Here is a 21,437-nt window from a genome sequence, read left to right as displayed (position 1 = left end):
AATCTGTAGCAGAACTCAGTCCACCACTTAAACATTCAACCCCTTTACCACAGGCACACTAAAGTTGCAATGCAACAACTTCGAGATGCAATGGTGGATCTCGCCAACCCACTACATCTATAAACTAGGTCAAGGGCAATAACACTTGTGAGTACCCCCCAAGTCAGAACCAATCTGGCATGGAAATATGCAATAATCTTTCACTGTTGCTTAACCTAAATTCTAAACCTCCCCACCCCTGAGAGTAGCATTATTTACAATGCCAAAAAACTACAACCTTAAAGCTAAAGTATTAGGGTCAGTTCAAATCAAGAGCAACAAATTTACTTCTACACTTGGAAAAAGGAACAAATAGACCACACACTTGGCAACTCGATGTGCAGACTGTCTCATTTTCTGATGTGGGGGTGATATGAGGAAGAATCTCGACAAAGTGCACTTCACATATTTTAAATAGTGTGTGCAGTTTTTATTTGAAAATAGCTTCAAAGGCATTTGTCATGCAGGAACCATTTGAACAAGTTGTCTTAGTGCCGCCTCTAGGGTGTGTTCATTTAGAGACACAATGCACTTGGCAGAGAATTTATTCAATTCTACATTTCCTCCTGTGCCTCCTTAAAAGGAGTAGTCAAATCAACCCAGGCAAAATCCTTTTTTACATTGTAGACTTAGAATAAGCTTTTGCCATCAGAACAGCATGAGATATCTGCTCCTCTCCTTGTGAAGCTTGCTTGAAGATACATAATCAAGTTTACGCAAGGTATGTTCTTGTTCCCTTTCTGACTTTTATATTTTTCATTTGTTAATTTTCAATCATTTTTCATGCTGGTACACAGCTGATAAAACCATGCATTGTAAATGTTGCAGTAAATTATAGTATGGTATTCATTATACTAAATCCATTAAATAATTTCTATATGTTTTATTATTATTTTCCTATTTAAAATACCAAATGATTTATTTGATTAGTTGAGATTAGCAAACTGCAGTTTTCACTACTTTTCAACTGCTTTCATAATCTGAAAAGACTTCCAAAATGCCACTCTACAGTCTATTCTGTTTTCAAGAAGGGAACTCCAGGGTGTTCCGGTCTTTGCTGATAATTACAAGCTCTCAACTCTGTATGTGTTTTACCAATACCTCGGTCATATGTAATTGTGGAGGCCAAGACTCTTCCTATTGCACAACAATTACACTGGTTGGTTCAGGCTTAATTTTATTGCACTTAAAAGAGCACAAGCAAATTCGGGATGTTGCACATTAAAACGTGTTTCATGTCTATATCTTTACTATTGTTGACAGATCATTGTGGATGTAAAAATTCAAAGTTGGAAGATAATGAAAGCACATAATAACTTTAAAGTTCTGGTTGTTTTCTGGACCCTGATCCTGTGTTGTCCTTCACTTCTCCGTGAGTAAAACTAATATGAAGCTTCTTGCAAAACAAATGTACGGTTTATTGTTGGCTTACCTTTAAATAAGGGAGCTCCAAATGATATTTAAACCATTGACCTGGCATATACAAGAGCAATTGAGTCAATGGGGTTGATTTATCTCATCAGCTTGCATTGGATGGTCAGATACATATGAAAAACCAACCAGAATAACATGTAAATAGCACACAATTTTATAGAATTATAATTATTCCAGATGCCATTTGTTTTTCTTCAGGGGCTGGGAACTCAGTTACACAGAGGTATATGTGCAAAATGGAAGAGGTAATGAACAATCTTAGTAATAATGGCAGGAGGGGAAAGGGTGTGTAGTTATGTTTCATATCTTCATGCCCCCTTCTTGAACCTATTAAGACCTCTTTGTACAAGTCCCTTCCCAAAGTAAGGTACGTGGCCCTTTGTGTGTAGGTGAGCTGGGATGTGGATGCAGGACACATCCGGTCGGGCTTTACTTGCCTGCCATCTCTCCACCAGGTTGTCCTTCTCCAACACATTCACTTTTGGGGTATTTCCATGGAGAAATCCAACTAATGGGGAAACATGGTGCTGGGAAAAGGGTGGCACAACTGGTAGGGCTGCTGCCTCACTGCTCCAGTGACACAGATTCAATCCTGACCTCCAATGCGGTCTGTGTGGAGTTGGTGCATTCTCCCTGTGACCTTTCGGGTGTCCTCTGGCTGCTTCACCTTCTCTCAACATCCCAAAGACACACACATTGACGGGTTAATCAGCCACCATAAATTGCTTCTGGTGTGTAGGTGATTGGTGGAATCTGGGAGAAGTTGAACAGAATAAGTTCCAGGGAAAATTAGAAGGGAATGGGATTACTCTATGAGCTGGCAAAGGCTTGATGGCCTCCTTTGTCATTAGGAAAAATGGAATATGGAAAAAATGCCCACAATGGCTAATGATAGCGATTAAAACAGTAAAAAAACTGGAATTCCTGTAAAAACTGGTGTCAGAACTTTCTTATCATCCATTAATACACATGATCTAAGCAATTCCTTAACAGCTGTGGCTGAATCTGGCACACTGCACATTCAGTTATTGGAAACTAGCTTCAGAATGAAGGGAAATGTGTCAGTGGGTGACAAGACTGTGATTCAAGTCCCACAACAGGGATTTAGTGCAAGCATTTCTACTGACATTTTGTAGTGTTAGGAGAGGTGCCATCTTTCAGAAGACCGAAAACAAAAGGCCCATTTGCCCACTGATTTATGTAAAAGACTCTATGCCACAAGATTTCTCAATTTACAGATTTTCCATTTACGAATTTCTGCTGTAATGCCATTAGTTCTTTGGGTTACATGTATTTGATTTACTGTCACAAGGAATAGCATGTCATTCTCTGCCTTTAGGAAGACATTGTACCAAAATACCGACAATTTATTTTACCCAGCCTTATCGATTTATGAAATTTTACTTAACAACCTGTTTTCCAAGAATGCATCTTTTTTTGTAATTCGGAGAATGGCTGTATTTCAAAGGGAAGGGCATTATCCTTGGTGTTCTCGCCAATATTTATTCCTCAGTCACTGTCAGATTATCTGTTCACTATTACACTTCTGTAGGGAGTGCACTGGACGTGAATGGTCTGTTCTGTCCATTGCAACAGAAGCAGAGCTGCTGCCTCCAAACAGCTCCAGCATTCTCAGTTCAGTCCTGACCTCCTGTGTTGTCTGTGTGGAGTTTGCACGTTCTCACTGTGACCACATGGGTTCCCCCCCACCCCCGAGTGCTCCAGTTTCCTCCCACAATCCAAAAATGTGTATTTTGGTAGGTTGATTAGCCACTGTAAATTGGCCCTAGTGTACAGATGAGTGGAAGGATCTGGGGTAGTTGATGGGGATGGGTGGACAATAAAATGAGATTAGTATGAATGTATGCTAGACGGTCAGTGTAGATTCAGTCCATTGGGACTCTTTCTATGCTGTGTGAATCAGTAACGACTACAAAGAGTAAAACAGTATGTTATAAAGCTCTTTGTAATATATGATGGTCAGGAAATGTACTGTACAAATGCAAACCTTTTAAAATCCAACCTTACTTTTGGGTCACTTCACTGTGTGTATGTATACAGTGGGTGATAGCTATGAAACGTAGGACCATTAGGGTCAAGTAAGTGAATTAAATGCTTGGTAATGGCCTTTGATTGCATCTTACCATGAGTTTATTCTTTTACTTTTTGGACCATTGAAATTGGAAAATATAACACTTTCTGAATTCAAGCATTGTATTCACAACTGCAGTACAGTATAAGCAGGGTTAATCTTTAGACAAGATCTATTTTTAAATCCTTGAACTTTTTGCAAGAGTTCTAGCCATGCTGATTTGAGTAAAAGATGTGTTGGGAACAGGGAAAGGATGGTCTTTCGTTGCAGAATGTATTTGTTTATATGCAATCAGAATAGCAGTGGTGGAAACTGGAACATAGTAATGCTGTAACTATGGGGACTGCTGGAAACAAATACGTTTCTGCATCAGTAAACTTTCTGGCAGTTTTAAGTAGTCTTTCGATTATAATAACTTGGCAATCACATTTGTCTAGGTTTGCAAAACATCACAGCCATGGCTGAAGCCAAATAGTTAAAAGAGTTTCTGATAAATATTCAGCACAGTTTGGGGAAATGAACAGAAGAATAAAATAGCACAACATAAATTTGATGAAATCAGCCATTTGCAGTAGATATGAATTCCGCATGAAGAAGTTAATGCTACATATCGATCATAAATCTTGGTTTACTTACATAAATGCCTTTATTCTTGTTTTGCTTCACCTTCCACTGATGGTAGATTATTATTGAAAGCCAGAAATTCTCTAACTCAATATATGTTTTAAGAATTCATTTTTTACACTCATTCATGGAATGTTGGTATCACTATTGCGGCATTTATTGCCTATCCCTTAATTTCCTTCTGAACTTGGTGGTTCACCGGGTCATTTCTGAAGGTGGTTAAGAGATAACAGTATTCATTTATAATCCAAACTGAATAAGGATGACAGATTTTAATTCATGAAGAATGTTAGTGAACAGAAAAGTTCATACATAGATTGTAATTTCACGGTCTCCATTTCTTGCATTTTTCTCCAGTTTTATTTAATAAAATGAATTGAGAGACATAGACAATAGGAGCAGGAAAAGGCATTTTGACCCTTCGTTCCTGCTCTGTCATTCACTATGATCATGGTTGATCATCCATATTCAGTTCCAACATTCTCCCCATATCCCTTGGTCCTTGCAGCCCTTTGTGAATATTTTTAATGATTTGGTTTCAGCTGCTTTCAGTGGCAGAGAATTCCACAGGTTCACCAATTTCTGGGAGAAGAAATTTCTCCTCATAGAGTCACACAGCATGGAAACAGGCCCTTCGGCCCAACTGGTCCATGCCGACCAAGATAACCATCTAAGCTGGTCCCATTTGTCTGTGTTTGGCAAATATTCTTCTAAACCATGTACCTGTCCAACTGTCTTTTAACTGTTGTTAATGTACCTGCCTCAACCACTTCCTCTGGCAGCTCATTCCATATACTGACCACCCTCTGGGTGAAAAATGTTGAACTTAAGGTTCTTATTAAATCTCTCCCTTCTCAACTCAAACCTGTGCCCTCCAGTTCTTGTTTCCCCAATCCTGGGAAAAAGACTGCGTGCGTTCACCCTATCCATGTCCCTCATGATTTTGTATAACATCACCGCATATTCTCCTATGCTCCAAGGAATAAAGTCCTAGTCTGCTCCACCTCTCTCTATAACTCAGTCCCTTGAGTCCTGAAAACATCCTCATAAATCTTTTCTCTACTCTTTCCGGCTTAATGGGATCTTTCCTATAGCATGGTGACCAAAACTATATTCCACGATATAGTTATTACATGATATTCCAAATGCGGCCTCGGCAACATGTTGTACAACTGCAACATAACATTCCAACTTCTATACCTCAGCCTTAAATGGTTTACTCCTTATCAGTCTTTGACCCATAGTCCTCAACTCCCTGAACATCTGGATCATCCTTCCTGCATCAAAACTGTCCCTTCCCATAAGCATTTTGTGGGTTTTGATGAGATCCCCTCTTATTCTTCTAAACTCTAGTGAATGCAAACCTAACTGACCCAATCTCTGTTCATGAATTGGTTCTGCCATTGCAGAAATCAGCTTGGTGAACCTTCACTGAACTCCCTCCACAGCAAGAACATCCTCCCTCAGATAAAAAGACCAAAACTGCACACAGTACTCAAGGTGTCGTCTCACTAAGGCCATGTACAATTACAGAAAGACATCCCTGCTCGAATCCTCTTGCTATGAAAGCCAGCGTACAATCTGCCTTCTAAGTGCCTGCTGCACTGCACACATACCTACATACCTACTGCAACTGGCGGACAAGGACACCCAGGTCTCACTGCACCTCCCCCTTCAACTCATTGTTGTTGCCATCAAAGTGAATAACCTCACATTTATCCGCATTATTCTGCATCTGCCGTGTATCTGCACACTCCCTTAACCTGTTCAGTCCAACTCAACCTGGAACTTCTCTACATCATCCTTACGGGTCACCCTCCCACCCAGCTTTGTGTTATCCACAGACATGGCAATATTACATTTAATTCCTCAATCAGATAATTAATATACAGTGTGTGTATATATATATATATATATATATATATATATATATATATATATATATATATATATATATATATCTGTACAGCTATATATATATATATCATTAACAGCTGTGGTCCCAGCACTGATCCCTGTGATACCACACCAGTTACTGCTTGCTACCTGGAAACTGACTTGTTTAATCCTACTCTTTGTTTCTTGTCAGCCAGCCATTTCTCTATCCATATCACCAATTTTCCCTCGGTCCTTAATTTTGCACACTAATCTCTTATGTGGGACTTTATCCAAAACTTTCTGAAAATCCAAATGCACAACATCACAATCAGAATCAGGTTTATTTTCACTGACTTATATGTCGTGAAATGTGTTGTTTTGCGGCAACAGTACAGTGCAAAGACATAAAATTACTATAAATTACAAAATAAATAGTGCAAAAAAAAGGAATAACAAAGTAGTGTTCATGGGTTCATGGACTGTTCAGAAATCTGATGGCGGAGGGGAAGAAGCTGTTCCTAAATCATTGAATGTGGGTCTTCAGGCTCCCACTGGTTCTCCCTATTCTGCGAGTTACATTCTCAAAAAATTTAGTAGACTTGTCAAACATGATTTCCTTTTAAAAATTCCACACTGACTTTGTCTGACCCTATCACTTTTCTCCTAGTTCTCTGCTTTTATATATTTTATTATGGACTCCAGCATTTCCCCATCACAGATATCAGGTGAACTGGTTGATTTGCTCACCAGCTCTTTTTTTAATATTGGTGTTACATTAGCTAATCTCCAATCCATTGGAACTTCAGAGATTAGAGAATGTTGGAAGATGATTACCAATGCAGTCACTGTTTCTAGGGTTATTACCTTAAGTACTCTAGGATGCAGGCTCACAGGCCCTGTGGATTATTGGTCTTTGATCCTTTCAATTTCCTGAACCCCATTTTCCTACTGATACTTATTTATTTCCTCCCTTTCAATAGACCCCACGTTCCCCAATGTTTCCTCCTGTGTGGCACAGTAGTGTAGCAGTTAGCGTAACGCTATTGCAGCGCCAGCGACCCGGGTTCAATTCCGGCCGCTGTCTGTGAGGAGTTTGTACATTCTCCCCGTGTCTGCGTGGGTTTCCTCCGGGTGCTCCGGTTTCCTCCCACACTCCAAAGACGTATGAGTTAGGAAGTTGTGGGCATGCTATGTTGGCGCCGGAAGCGTGGCGACACTTGCGGGCTGCACCCAGAACACCCCACGCAAAAGATGCATTTCACTGTGTGTTTCGATGTACATGTGACTAGTAAGGATTTCTTATCTTATCTAAGGATGAATTTAATTGGACTGCCTTTTCTTTGTTCTCCTTCTTTCTTACCCTTCTTTCTGACAGGAAGGGACCTAAATTTGTTTTCACCAATCTTTTTCTCTTCACGTAGCTTCGGAAACTTTTACTTTCTGTTCTCATCCTCTCCATGAGTTTACTCATATTCTACTTTCTCCTTCCTAATCAACCTTTGTCCTCATTTGCTAAATTCTAAACTACTCCGTACTTGCTACTCCCTCTAACCTTTTTATGTTTCTCCTCCTTGGATCTAACAGTGTCCTTAATTTATTTTGCAAACCATGGTTGAGCCACCTTTCCTGTTTTATTTTTGCACCAATCAGAATGTATGTGGTAATTGGTACATTCACTCTTTAAATGCTTGTTATATTGCCTATCCACTATCAACCCTTGAAGTAACGTTCCACAATCTATCATTGCCAGCTTGTGCCTCACACCTTAGTTTCATAGAACATGGAACAGTATAGTAAGTACAGCACAGTAACAGGCTCTTTGGCCCACCACATCTGCACCAGGCACAATGCTAAATTAAACTAAATCCTTTCTGTTTTAACATGATCCACATCCCTCCCTTCCCTGCATATTGATCTTGAATGCCACTATCACGTCTGCTTCGACTACCACCCCTGGCAGCGTGCTCCAGGCACCTACCACTCTCTGTGTAAAAGAGACTTGCCCAGCACATCCCCTTTAAACTTTCCCCATCTCACCTTAAAGCTATGCCCTCTAGTAGTTGACATTTCTACTCCAAAAAAGATTCTGACTGTCTACCCTATCTATGTCTCTGATAATTTTATAAACTTCCATCAGGTCTCCCTTCAGCCTCCTACACTCCAGAGGAAACAATCCAAGTTTGTTTAACCTTGCCTTATAGCTAATACCTTCTAACCCAGGTAGCAACCTGGTTAACCTCTTCTGAACCTTCTCCAAAGCCTCCACATCCTTCTGACAATGGGGCCACCAGAACTGCATGCAATACTCCAAGTGTGGCCGAAGCAAAGTTCTATTTTGCTGCATCATGACTTCTTGACTCTTATACTATGCCCCTAGTGATGAAGGCAAGCTTGGCATATGCCTTCTTTACCAATTTACTATTGCCACTTTCATGAGGATATGGACTTGGACCCTGAGATCCCTCTGTACATCAATGCTGTTAATGGTCCTGCCATTAACAGTATACTTTTCCTTTACATTTGACCTTCAGGACCCCAGTCTCAGAATCAACTCTCTCACTTTCCACCATAATGAAGAATTCTATCATGTTATGGACTCTCTTCCCCAAGGGACTTTGTACAACAAGATTGTTTCTTAATCCTTTCCTGCTCCCTACTTTGGTTTCATCTCTCATGTTAAGATGATGTTTACACTTCCTCAGAGCAGTTGATCATGGGAGCAAGCATTGAGTGGAAAAGTTGAGAAAGATGACCAACATTTGGCTCAAAGAATGGCATGGGTGACTGAGGGAGGTTCAGTGAGTGAATTTGAAATTGTGAGGCAATGAATGTTTTGCCCCCCAGCAGAGGGTGTGGATGATCCCACACTGAAGGTTGGAGGATCAAACAGCAGGAGACAAAGAATAGCACAGTGCAGTGTAATGTTAACGGCTGCATTCACTTAGACTCAGAACACCACTTGGGAGGTTATGGTGTGGTTGTATAAGATGCTGGTGAGGCCTCACTTGGAGTATTATGTTCAGTTTTGGTCGCCTTGCTATAGGAAAGATATTATTAAACTGGAAAGAGTGCAGAAAATATTTACAAGGATGTTGCCAGGACTCAAGGGCCTGGGTTACAGATTAGGACTTTTTTCTTTGGAGCCTAGGAGACTAAGGGGTGATATTAGAGAGGTGTATAATAGAGAGGGGCATAGTTAGGGTGAATGCACTTAAACCTTTTTTCCCAGGGTTGGAGCATCAAGAGCTAGAGGACATAGGTTTAAGGTGAGAGGGGAAAGATTTAGTAGGAACTTGAGGGTCAACATTTTTACACAGAAGGTGGTACATATGTGGAAAGAGCTGTCAGAGGAAGTGGTTTGAGGCAGGTACAGTAACAACTTTTAAAAGGCAACTTGACAGGTGCATGGATAGGAAAGGCTTACAAGGCTATGGGCCAAACATGAGCAAAATGGACTAGCTTGGATGGGTATTTTTGTCGGAAGGGACCAGTTGGGCCGAAGGGCCTGTTTCCATGCTGCATGACTCTATGATGGAAAGGAAATGGGTGCATTTATTGTGACAGCCAACTCTCAACTGAACTGAAGCTTGGTACCTACAATGTAAACCAGATGACAGATTCCTTCATTGTAGTGACTCACAAACAAAGCAACAATTAAATGTAGCAACTAATATGCATGAACCACAAGACAAGACACAGATATGCTGGCCTTGCCAAAGGCACATTACATGAATAAACAATAAAATGCATGTGTAGGCTTTGGTGAGGAACTGATTAACAGTTGCTGTTGGAGTATCTTAGGATGTAACTGCAATGTATTTGGTAAACGTTCACGTGGTTGCTACTGTAGTGTAGGAAATGAAGGTTCCCTGGATGGTGAATGGGTGCCAGTCAAGGGGGCTATTTTATCCTGGATGATGTTGAGCCTCCTGACTGTTGTCGGGGGCTAACTTATCGAGAAAAGTGCAGAGTATTTCATCACATTCCTGACTAGTGCCTTTTAGATGGTGGAAAGGACTTGGCAGTGAACTGTACTTCCTACACTTGGACAAACACTTCATGAGGCCAAGCAAGGAATTCTTTGCCATTGCATGCTTTTATGTGTTAAGTAAAGGAATTAGTATAAAACAAGATTGCTAAGTACCCACTGAAGCTACTAGACATTGGCGACAAATGGCTTGCAGTGCATGCATTAAGGCCAACTGAGCAAAATTCATCATGTATACAAAACCTGGAAACAGAAAAGGTAACTGTCAGAGCCTGGTGCTGACAATTCAGCTGAGATCTGCTCCTGTGCAACTTAAAGGGGATCAGTGTAGTGGTTAGTGTAACGCTATTACAGTGCCAGTGACCCAGGTTCAATTCCGACCACTGTCTGTAAGGAATTTGTACGTTCTCCCTGTGTGTGCGTGGGTTTCCTCCGGTGCTCCGGTTTCCTCCCACATTCCAAAGATGTACAGATTAAGAAGTTTTGGGCGTGCTATGTTGGTGCCAGAAGGGTGGTGACACTTGTGGGCTGGCCCCCAGAACACTCTATGTAAAAGATGCATTTCACTGTGTGTTTCGATGTACATGTGACTAGTAAAGAAATCTTATCTTTTCTGGCAATTGGTGATGCTGAGATGTTGATATCAATGTATCCTGTTTTAAAATTGTTTTTTAAATGTTTGCTTCCAACCATCCCTAACAGAGTTTGGTTCAAAAGAATTTTCACCATCTCACCATCAGACACTGACTCTGTCTTTGGACCCGCTAACCACCCCCACCACCCCAGTCATCCACCACCCCCAACTCTTCAGTCAATTTCATTCCTGAACTTTAACACCCAGTCCACCTTTCCCCTTGCAGCTCTCCAATTCCAACCCTCCCTATGGACCTCCTCATTGAGAGCCAGTTTGAGGTGCTAACAAGCTCAGTGGCCTGTTATTTTACATAGAACTGAGGTTGGGACTTTGATAACAGGGGAGGGAATCTTGATGCTATGCAGTTGCTCTGGTATTCGCTGCTGCTTTTACTGACATTATACTCTGAACACCAAATCCCAAATCATTGTAGGGTGAATGAATCCAATGTGAATGACAAGCTTTCTTTCACTGTTAATCCTTTTTTTCTGTCCACTATCCAGAAAAACAGAAATTGGTATTTAAATTGGAGTAGACTGTCAGACCCATTGTCTGACAGTGATCTGGTATTCCCAATTGGTTAATGTTTATAGAACCCAACTTACAAAATACTTTGAAAAAAAAAGTCAATTTTATTGTCATATGCACAAGTACATGTGTGCACAGGTGCAGTGAAAAACTTACTTGCAGCAGCATCACAGGCACATAGGATCAGATAAACAGCATTCACAAGAAAAACATAAATTATGCACAATATTTACATGTAAAAACACAATTAGAACAAAATTGTGTTCTAATTTTAGTCCAAAGTGGTCATAGTGTTGCTAAACTGTAGTAATTAGGGTTTTGCCAGTTGGTTCAAGAACCAAATGGTTGAAAGGAAGTACAGTAGCTATTGTTGAACCTGGTGGTGTGGGACTTCAGGCTTCTGTACCTCCTGCCCAATGATAGCTGCAAGAAGATGGCATGGCCCAGATGCTGGAGATCTTTGATGGTGGATGTTGCCTTCTTGAGGCAGCACCTCTTGTAGATACTACCGATGGTGGGGAGGGATGTGCCCGTGATGCATTGTGCAGTCCACTACTCTCTGCAGCTTCTTATGTTCCTGCACATTCAAATTGCCATACCAGACCATGATGCAAGCAGTCAAGATACTTTCAACAGTACAGCTGTAGAAGTTTGTTAGAGTGTTCGGTGACAAGCCGAACCTCCTTAACCTCCTAAGAAAATAAGGATGCTGGTGCGCCTTCCTTGTGATTGCGTCTGTGTGCCGGACTTTGACCACATTTTGTAAGCCTTTGTGCTGAAGACTGAAGTCTAGCTGAATTCTAACATTAAGGTTTTTTGTGAACCTGTAGGAGAAGGAAAAGATGCTTTTTTTCATATAACGTTGAAAAAATATAGCATGTTATAATGTAATTATAGCATCACAGCCTTTGTACAATATGGATCGATGAGCTGAGATGTGGTGTTAGTGATTGCCCTTAACACCAAGTCATCATTTGACCATGTGTGATGTCAAGGAGCTCTGGTAAAATTGAAGTCAAGGGGACTCAAAGCAGAAATACTCCACTGCCATTTGATTCCCATTGAATTTAGTTCACCCCAGCCCAGAGCATTGCTGCAGGAGTTTGTCAGTGCTGTGTCCGAATCTAACCATTTGCAGTTGCTTCATCAGTGATCTTTCCATCATAACGTCGGAAATGAGGATGTTTACTCATACACAACTCCTCAGCAAATGCCACAGACCTTAGCTTTAAACAGTAAGATTCAGACAACATTCAGGAATGGGCTGTTCAGTGGTAGGTAACTTTCATACCATAGAAGTGCTAGGTGGTGACCATTTCCAACAAGATGGAGTAACCACATCATTCAACTTCTTTACCATCACCCAGTTCCCCTGTCATGAGCGTGCTGTAGGTCACTATTGACCACAAACCCAACTAGGCCAGTCATGTAAATAGCAGCAGGTCAGAGACAATGAATAACTCACCTCCTAATGCCTTGAAGTCAGGAGTGTGATGGAATACTCTCCAATTGCCTGGTTGAGTGCAGCTCCCAATAATTCTCAAGAAGCTTGATTTTATCCACTCAAAGCAGCCCACTTTGTTCGACCACACCTAAACATTCATTCCCTGCATCACTGGCAAACAGTGGCTGCGGTGTGAGCCATCCATAAAGTGACCACAGCTTCTCACCCAGTCTACTCTTGACAGCACCTGCCAAACCCGTGATACTTACCATCAAATATGATGATAACAACAGGCATGCAGGAACACCTCCAGCTGCAGATTCCCTTCCAGGCAGTACACCATCATGATATGGTAATATATCTCCAGTCCTTCCTTGTCACTGGGTCTAAATCCTGGAACTCCCCATCCATCAGCTCCGAGGCAGTATCTTCACCAGTAGGACTGCAGTTGTTCAAGAAGGAGGAACACCACCACTTTGTTGAAGGCAATTAAATATGAGCAACAATTGTTGACCACACCCAGATCTCAGAAAATGAATAAGTAACAAAACTATTATTTATAAGTTTGTGGCAATTATTAAATGATAGTTCATCATTTACGGGTATGACGTATATTTCTAGCATATTATTATTTTATTGCAGAGTTTTTCCTTCATTCAGGGATATAGATATTGCTGGCAAGACCAGTAACATCCGTTCATTATTTCTCATGAAGGTAGCGGTGAGACACCTTTTTTACTTCAAAAGTAAACTTTGTTCATAATAATAAAATTCATAATAATAAAAAAATACAAAAGAAGAACAGTGCAAACTCGTTACACTCTTAGTGTTGCTTGGTTTATACATTCATTGTTGCTTGTTCTATACACAGTAGTGTCAGCACATCTTTTTGTAGATAGCACCATTGCCCCTCATATGGACCCCTGTGGTGATACACCCTTCAGTGTTTGAGGGGCTTCCCCACCCAACTCGGCCCCTGCATGTCTAGTAGTGGAAGGACCCCAGACTCGGATCCTTCCTCACAGGATCTTTGTATTGGCTGCACCAAGCTTCAGAAAATCCCTCACCATGTACTCCTGCAGTCTAGAATGTGCCAGTCCCTTACGGACACCTCGCTGTGCTGGAAGACCAACAAGTTTTGGGCAGACCAAGAAGCATCTTTCACTGTTGATGATCTCCTCTTGAAACTCTGCAAGTACGCACACTAAGCCTTGTAGATTTGATTGAACTGAGTGGCTTGTTAGTTGGGTCTGGAGCCACAGTTGGATAAATATGAATGGGAAATTTTCCTTCTGAAATGACATTGATGACTTATATGGGGTTTTATGGCCATGTGTTGTTTCATGATCACAATTACTGTCAGTAACATTTTTGTATTCCATGTTTATTTAAATAAGTTTAAGTTTGAATATATTTCTAAATCACAAAATCATTCCTTCTGGGTTATCTGGCCAGTAATGTATATTCATGGTATTGCAGAGAATCTTTTCAGTATTGACCATGCAGATTTGCTTTGGTTTAGATGCTGTTCTGAACTGGGAGATACAGCGATACGATGGATGGTACAACAATCTTGCCCATCACAGCAGAGGGACGGTAGGTAAGTAGTTCCTTCTGACTGTAATTATCTCTACAACAAAGCCATCTTACAACATCTTGTCAAAATACTGAGCCATCTGCCTGAATGAATGCACAGCAAAGAAATTTGTAGCATGCCATTGGAAATATTCCTGATAACGGTAAGTAGAATTGTGCAGGTATAATGGACTGAATGTCTTCTTCCTTTGCAGAGTGGGGCCCACTGTCCAATCACCTCTCACAATCCGCAGAAATTTTATCTAGATTCATAAGACTGATCTTATTGGTCAAAAGTCCAAGGAGCAGCAAAGCCCCACAAATGGCACACCTCTGGAGATCTTTGACAGGTAGCAAAGCCATGCTCCCAGTTTTCTCACCGACAGATGTTTTCAAGAATTTTCATTATCTCCAAAGATCCCAAAAGTTTTGTTTTCCTAAATGTTTCTTATGCCCTTCACATTTAGAAGCATTTAGATCTATTAAAAATGAAGTGAACAACTTCATTTTAAAAACTTCAGGACCGACCAATTTTGCCCTGTAGTTTTGCCATACATTTTTGGCTGTGGAGGAATCGGGGTTATGGGGAAGAGACAAGAAAATGGAGCTAAAGCCAACAATGAGACCAGCCATAGCTTTATTTAATGGCCAACTCCTGAATCTATTTCTTGTGTTATCCAAATATGAAAACATCTTCTCTGTATCTAGGCTATCAAAACCTTTAATAATTTTAAAGGTGGTATCAGATTACCTTTGAGCCTTCCATTTTGTGGAGAAAAGAGCCCAATGTTTTCTGAAAGCTATAACCTCTCAGTGCTGGTATTTGTTGAAGCATTAAGAAAGTATTCATGCTGATTTTTAAAAATAAACATTGTGTCACTCTTTTTCCTTTCAGACGCTCCCTTTGCACGCCTGCTGCCTGCTAGTTATGCTGACGGAGTTTACCAGGTTTTACAAGAACCAGAATTACCAAATGCTCGCAAGATCAGCAATGTGGCGATGGATGGAAAGTCAGGAATACCATGTTCCAAAAACCGAACCGTTCTGTTTGTCTACTTTGGTAAACTAGCTTAGAATTTTGGGAATGTTTTAGATTTGCAAATGTTCATACAGATTTGAAGTTCTTACTTGCAAAATAAATTCACTCACTAATTTATGATTAGGATTCAAATTGAACTACTCATTATAAGTAGCAAACACCAACAATGGATAAGGAAATAGACTAAACTAAAAGTAATGGAGGTAATGGAGACACGAGAGACAGCAGATGCTAGAATCTGGAGCAACAAACAATCGGCTGGAGGAACTCAGTGAGTCAGGCTGCATCTGTGGGGGGGGGGGGGGTGGGGAAGGAACTGTTGGGGGGGGTCTTTTCTCTTTGGAGAGAAGGAGAATGAGATATGACCTGATAGAGGTGTACAAGATGACAAGAGGCATAGATCGAGTGGACAGTCAGAGACTTTTTCCCAGTGCGACAATGGCTAACACGAGGGGACATAATTTTAAGGTGATTGGAGGAAGGTATAAGGGGGATGTCAGGGGTAAGTTTTTTTACACAGAGAGTGGTGGGTGTGTGGAACGCACTGCTGGCAGAGGTTGTGGGGGCAGATACATTAGGGATGTTTAAGGGACTCTTAGACATATGAATGATAGAGAAATGGAGGGAAGGGTTAGATAGATCTTAGAGCAGGATAAAATGTCGGCACAACATTGTGGGCCGAAGGGCCTGTACTGTGCGCTAGTGTTCTATGTTCTATGAACTGTCGACGTTTTGGGTTGAAACCCTGCATCGACTGGAGGAAAACTTCTATGAAGTCAGCATGCCTTGAAGGGACTTTGCAGTAGATGATGAAGCAGTCTAAACAAAAAGCTTAGACTATTTCATCATCCACTGCAAAGTAAGGAAGCAGGTTTTCAACCCCAAATGTTGACAATCCTTTCCCCCCACTGATGCTGCCTAACCCTGAAAGTGGTGTCACAGATAAACAGGATAGTGGAGAATGTTTTTGGCACTGGCCTTCTTCATTGATCAGGGCATTAAGTACAGAAGTTGGGATGTTATGTTGCAGTTGTACAAGATGTTGGTGAGGCTGAATTTGGAGTATTGTGTTCAGTTTTGGTCACCCTGTTATAGGAAAGATCTCATTAAGCTGGAAAGAGTGCAGAGGAGATTTACATGAGTGTTGCCAGGACTTGAGGGACTGAATTATGGAGATAGGTTGAGCAGGTTGGGACTTTACTCATTGGATCATAGGAGAGTGAGGGGTGATCTTATAGAGGTGTATAAAATCATGAAGGGCATAGATAGGGTCAATAAACACAATCTTTTTCCCTGGGTTGGAGAATCAAGGACATAGGTTTAGTGGGAGAGTGAAGAGGTTTAATAGGAACCTGAGGGGCAACTTCTTCACCCAGAGGGTGGTCAGTATATGGAATAAGCTGCCAGAGGAAGTGGTTGAGGCTGGTACATTGACAAAAGTTAAAAGACACTTGGCCAGGTACATGGATAGGAAAGGTTTAGAGAGGGATGAGCCAAATGCAATCAAATGGGAGTAGCTTAGATGGGAATCTTGGTCAGCAGGGACCAGTTGGGCTGAAGGGCCTGTTTCCATGTTGTATGACTCTGTGACTCCATGACCCACTGAGTTCCTCCAGCAGATTGTTTGTTAAACTAAAAATAATGTTAGATCACACAAATGAAAGCATTAACTGCAAATGAAGGTAATGCTTGACTGATAATAAAAAGAATCATAGCCAGAGCAGGTAGGAGATGTTAGTATGTCTTATTTTTTACAGGAATAGAATTTTAGTGGTATTGCATAAGCTGTGTAAAAGTTGGCAAGTTCACTTGTTTTTGAATTAGAAGTTTAAATGTGTAAATCACACTCCAGACACTTGAGGATAAAAATCTAGACTGACTCTGCAGTTAGACACTGCTGCACTGGGACCCAATTCCCTTCTCCAATGTCACAGAGCTGTATTTTGGGTGGCGTTCTCCCCCACTGGTGTCCTGGCTGACATCACCTGCAATGGTATGAGTAGGTGGGGTGATTTCACAATCATCTGTTCGAAATGTAGAACTGCTTACAATAGGAGTGATAATGGTTTGAGGTGATGGTGCAGTCAGTGCCTGGCGCTGGCACTGCTTGAGCACTCCCTGAGGCTTTTTGGGTATGAGATCACATCAATGGTGCAAGATCATCCAACAGAGTGATACAATATAGAAACAGCCCTTTGGCCCAACTGGTCCATACTGACTAAGGTGCCCATCTAAGCTAGTCCCATTTGCCCACATTTGGCCAATATCTCTCTAAACCTTTCCTATCCATGTACCTGTCCAACAGTCTTTTGAGTGTTGTTATTGTACCTGCCTCAACCACTTCCTCTGGCAGCTCGTTCCATATACCAACCACCCTCTGTGTGAAGAAGTTGCCCCTCAAGTCCCTTTTAAATCTTTCCCCTCTCACCTTAAACCTATGCCCTCTAGTTTTTGATTCCTTTTCCCTGGGGAAAAAAACCCTATTCACCCTGTCTATGCCCCTCATGATTTTATATAGCTCTAATAAGGTTACCTCTCAGTCTCCTATGCTCCAATGAATAAAGTCCTAACCTGCCCAACCTGTCCCCATAACTCAGGCCCTCGAGTCCTGGCAACATTCTCGTAAATCTTCTTTGCACTCCTTCCAGCTTAATGATGTCTTTCCTATAACAGGGTAACTAAAACTGTGCACAAAACTCACCGATGTCTTGTACAACTGCGTCATAACCTCCCGACTCCTATACTCAATGCCCTGACTGATGAAGGCCAGCGGCCAAATGACTTCTTCATCACCCTGTCTACCTGTTCCCCTTATAGAGCATTTTCTAGCATGGAAGCTTCAGGTGTCTCATGGGCAGGAGATGTTGGTACGGGTAGGGTAATTGGAAATAATTGTAATTCAGGCCTTCATTCCTAGGGAGTTCTTTCTTGCAGCAGGAACCTTTCTTCCAATCATAACTGCAACAACAGCAATTTCTATTAACAAAACAAGAATGTACCAAAGTGGTCCAAGGACCAACAGAAAAAAACATTTAATGCTAAACAATGAAAGGACAATGTGTTTGATAGCTCAAAGAGTTAGATTTAAGGAACTTCAAATAGGACTACTGAATCTCTATATGAGCCACTAATAGCCCTCCACTTTTCAGCTGTTGATTCATTGCCCTGCGGGTTATGGCCCTTCAAGCACTCACCCATACACTTTTACAAAAGTAGTGTGGCTATCTTTTTGCTTTTCACTTCCAGAAGTAAAATATCATTTTTCTTAACTTTTCTGATGCTTTTGCCAAATAATCGTTTGCCCCTAAGTTACTGACCTTTGCAAAAGGAAAAAGGTACTTACTGTTTATTTTGTCTGGGCCTCTTATAATTTCTCCTCAGTGTTCATTGTTCCAAGAAAATAACTTTCCAGCCTTGGCAACAATCTCATAAATCTTTTCTGCACCTGCTTGAATTCCATTAAAAGTCAAGTTGAGGTTATTGTCATATGCAGAAGTATGGTGAGGTGCAGGTACGATGAAAACCTTGCACTACTGACACGCAGGTTCGGATAACACAGAGAACATAAATTATACAAGACAATGAAGAGAAAGACTGTGCCAAATAAGACATTAGTGCAACAAAAAACACAATCAGGGACAAGTCCCTGGTAGTGCAAGAGGTGGTCTGCAGTGTTCCGTTGCTGAGGTAGGGTTAGGTCAGTTCAAGAACCTGATGGTTGTAGGAATGCAGCTGTTCCTGAACCTGGTGGTGTGGGACTTCAGGCTTCTGATGATGAGGAACTTCCTATTTTGCAGTAACCAGATCTGTACACTTTAGTTGTGGCCCAAGTAATGCTTATAAAACTCTTTCATGATCTCACTGCACTTCCACACTCGGCCTTGGCCAAAAATGCAGGTATCACATAAGCCTTCTTAACCACTATAAGTGTGCTGCTTCCAGCATTTGTGGCATGTTCTCCTTGCTCCTTGTTTTACCAACTTTACCGTTTATCATGCATTCTGTTCTTGTTATCTGCAAATGCATTATCTTATACTCCTCATAAAGGAGGAAAATGTGACAGGGAGGTTAAGAAAAGAACTCCAGAGCTTGGCACTGTGACAACTGAAGTCATGGTTGCCAAAGATGGAGAGATTAAAAATTGGATGTGAACAAGAGGCCAAAATTTGAGAAGTGCAGGTGTCTCAGTGAGTTTTAGGGCTGGTGCAGGTTATGACAGAAAGGGGGAGTGAGGGCTTTGAGAACAAAGATGAGACATTTTAACATCAAGGCAGTGCTTCACTGAGAGCCTGTAGCAAGCACAGAGATTGCAATTTGAACACCAGCCCAAAATGTCGCTCAAAGGCACAGCAGACATGAGAAGCCATGTAGCCTACATCTCCACAGCAGAATTGAACCCAGGTCTCTGGCACTGTGAAGCAGTGGCTCTCCGAGCTACACCACAGTGCTGCCCAGTTAACCACCACAATAGTCATTATCTGTCGTATCAAGAGACCATCAGGGCAGGAAGTGATGATTCAGATGATTTATTTGAGTTTATCAGTTCCTTTATTTGACTATCAGCAGTGATAATCAGGTCTGTCGTTCCACAAGAAACAGCGGCAGTCTATCGATCTTCAATTGAAATAGCATAACAAATTGCAACCAAACTAATTCTTATCCCCCAGTTCACAGAGTCACACCAGCTGTATGCAAGAGGACTCTAGCTAGTCCCAGTCCCAGCTTTCTCCGCATAGCCCCACAAATGTTTCCCGTTCAAATATTTATCCAGTTCAGTTTCTGAATGCCAAGATCAGATTTCCTTCCAGTTCATAACCACTCACTGTGGAGATAGATCTTCTGATGGGACCTGGTTCTTTTGATAATAATCTCGACACTCCACCATGCTTTATTTGAAAGAGAATGAATAGAATATAATTTTACTGAATTTTCTGCGATTAAATGTTTTTCTGGTTTATCAAAGGGTTTCACGTCTTTGATGAAATTTTGGAAGTGGTTGGAACTGGATGCCCTGCTGAATTTCTTAACATTCAGGTTCCTTCTGGGGACACAGTTTTTGATCCCAACAGCACAGGGAGGGTGGAGCTGCCATTTCAGCGCTCTCGGTGGACAACTAAGTCAGGCCAAAGTCCAAACAACCCCCGAGTCCAGGTGCGTCATGTGACAGAGTGCAATGCAAATGTTGATCAATTAAATCATTTTGAATAATATAGGAAACCGATCTGAAGCCAGAGGTACAGATCTCCAACTGATATCCTCCCCAATAATCTTTCCTTTTGAATGGCAGGGTGGGGATGGGGTGGAGGTGGGATTTGGCTGTAGGGAAGCATGCAGCGTCAAATGATTAGTATTAGAGAAAAGACAATCAGAATTAGGTTTATTGTCACTGACGTATGTTGTGAAATTTGTTGTTTTGCGGCAGTGGTATGGTGCAAGACATAAAAATTACTATGTTACAAAATTAAATAAATAGTGCAAAAAAGGAAAAACGAGGTAGTGTTCATGGGGTTCATGGACCATTTAGAAATCTGATGGCAGAGGGGAAGAAGCTGTTCCTAAAACGTTAAGTACGTCTTCAGGCTTCTGTACCTCCTCCCTGATGGTAGTACTGAGAAGAGGGTGTGTCCCAGATGGAGAGGGTCCCTAGTGATGGATGCCGCCTTCTTGAGAATATCACTATGGATAATTCCTGTTCCTCTTCCTCTCTATTTGGCTACTCGTCATCGAATGAGTGAGGCTTGAGTTCAACGTTCTCTCCTCAGCTGAAGAATGTGAAAATATTGAACAGAACACAATAAAATGAACATTAGGCCAAAAGTGTGTCAAATGGAGATAATAAAGCCCAGTAGGCCATTCTCCCTTTAGGCCGAAGGTGTGCGGCACTGTTGGAGGTACTGTCATTCAGTTGAGTTACTAAACTAGAATCAGAGAATGCTACAGCACAGAAGAGTCCATTTGGCTCACTGAATCTGTTGATCAATCCCATTTGTCCAATTCCCCTGATCTTACCCTTTATCCCTGCAAATTATTTTCTCTCAAGTATCTATCCAAATTAGAATCTGTTTCCGCCTCCTTTACATATCATCACATCGTGTGTATTAAAAGATTTATCTCCATTGTACAGGCTGTCCCTGGCTAATGAATGGGTTCCAATTTTACAGG

General features: G+C 41.3%; 1 protein-coding gene across 1 annotated transcript in view; it reads left to right on the top strand.

The window, feature by feature from the left end:
• The first annotated feature begins 620 nt into the window (after positions 1–620).
• Positions 621–21,437, top strand: part of LOC127585265 (dual oxidase 2-like) — a 98,310-nt gene continuing 77,493 nt past the window's right edge. Inside the window, exons 1-5 of the mRNA XM_052042594.1 lie at positions 621–760; positions 1,303–1,411; positions 14,184–14,261; positions 15,132–15,296; positions 20,239–20,426. Coding sequence (XP_051898554.1) covers positions 1,339–1,411; positions 14,184–14,261; positions 15,132–15,296; positions 20,239–20,426 — 504 coding nt within the window. The 5' untranslated portion in view covers positions 621–760; positions 1,303–1,338. The remainder of the gene's footprint in view (positions 761–1,302; positions 1,412–14,183; positions 14,262–15,131; positions 15,297–20,238; positions 20,427–21,437) is intronic.

Source organism: Pristis pectinata, chromosome 32 (assembly GCF_009764475.1).
Source record: "Pristis pectinata isolate sPriPec2 chromosome 32, sPriPec2.1.pri, whole genome shotgun sequence".
Taxonomy (NCBI): domain Eukaryota; kingdom Metazoa; phylum Chordata; class Chondrichthyes; order Rhinopristiformes; family Pristidae; genus Pristis; species Pristis pectinata.
This window is presented reverse-complemented; position numbering and strand designations above follow the sequence as displayed.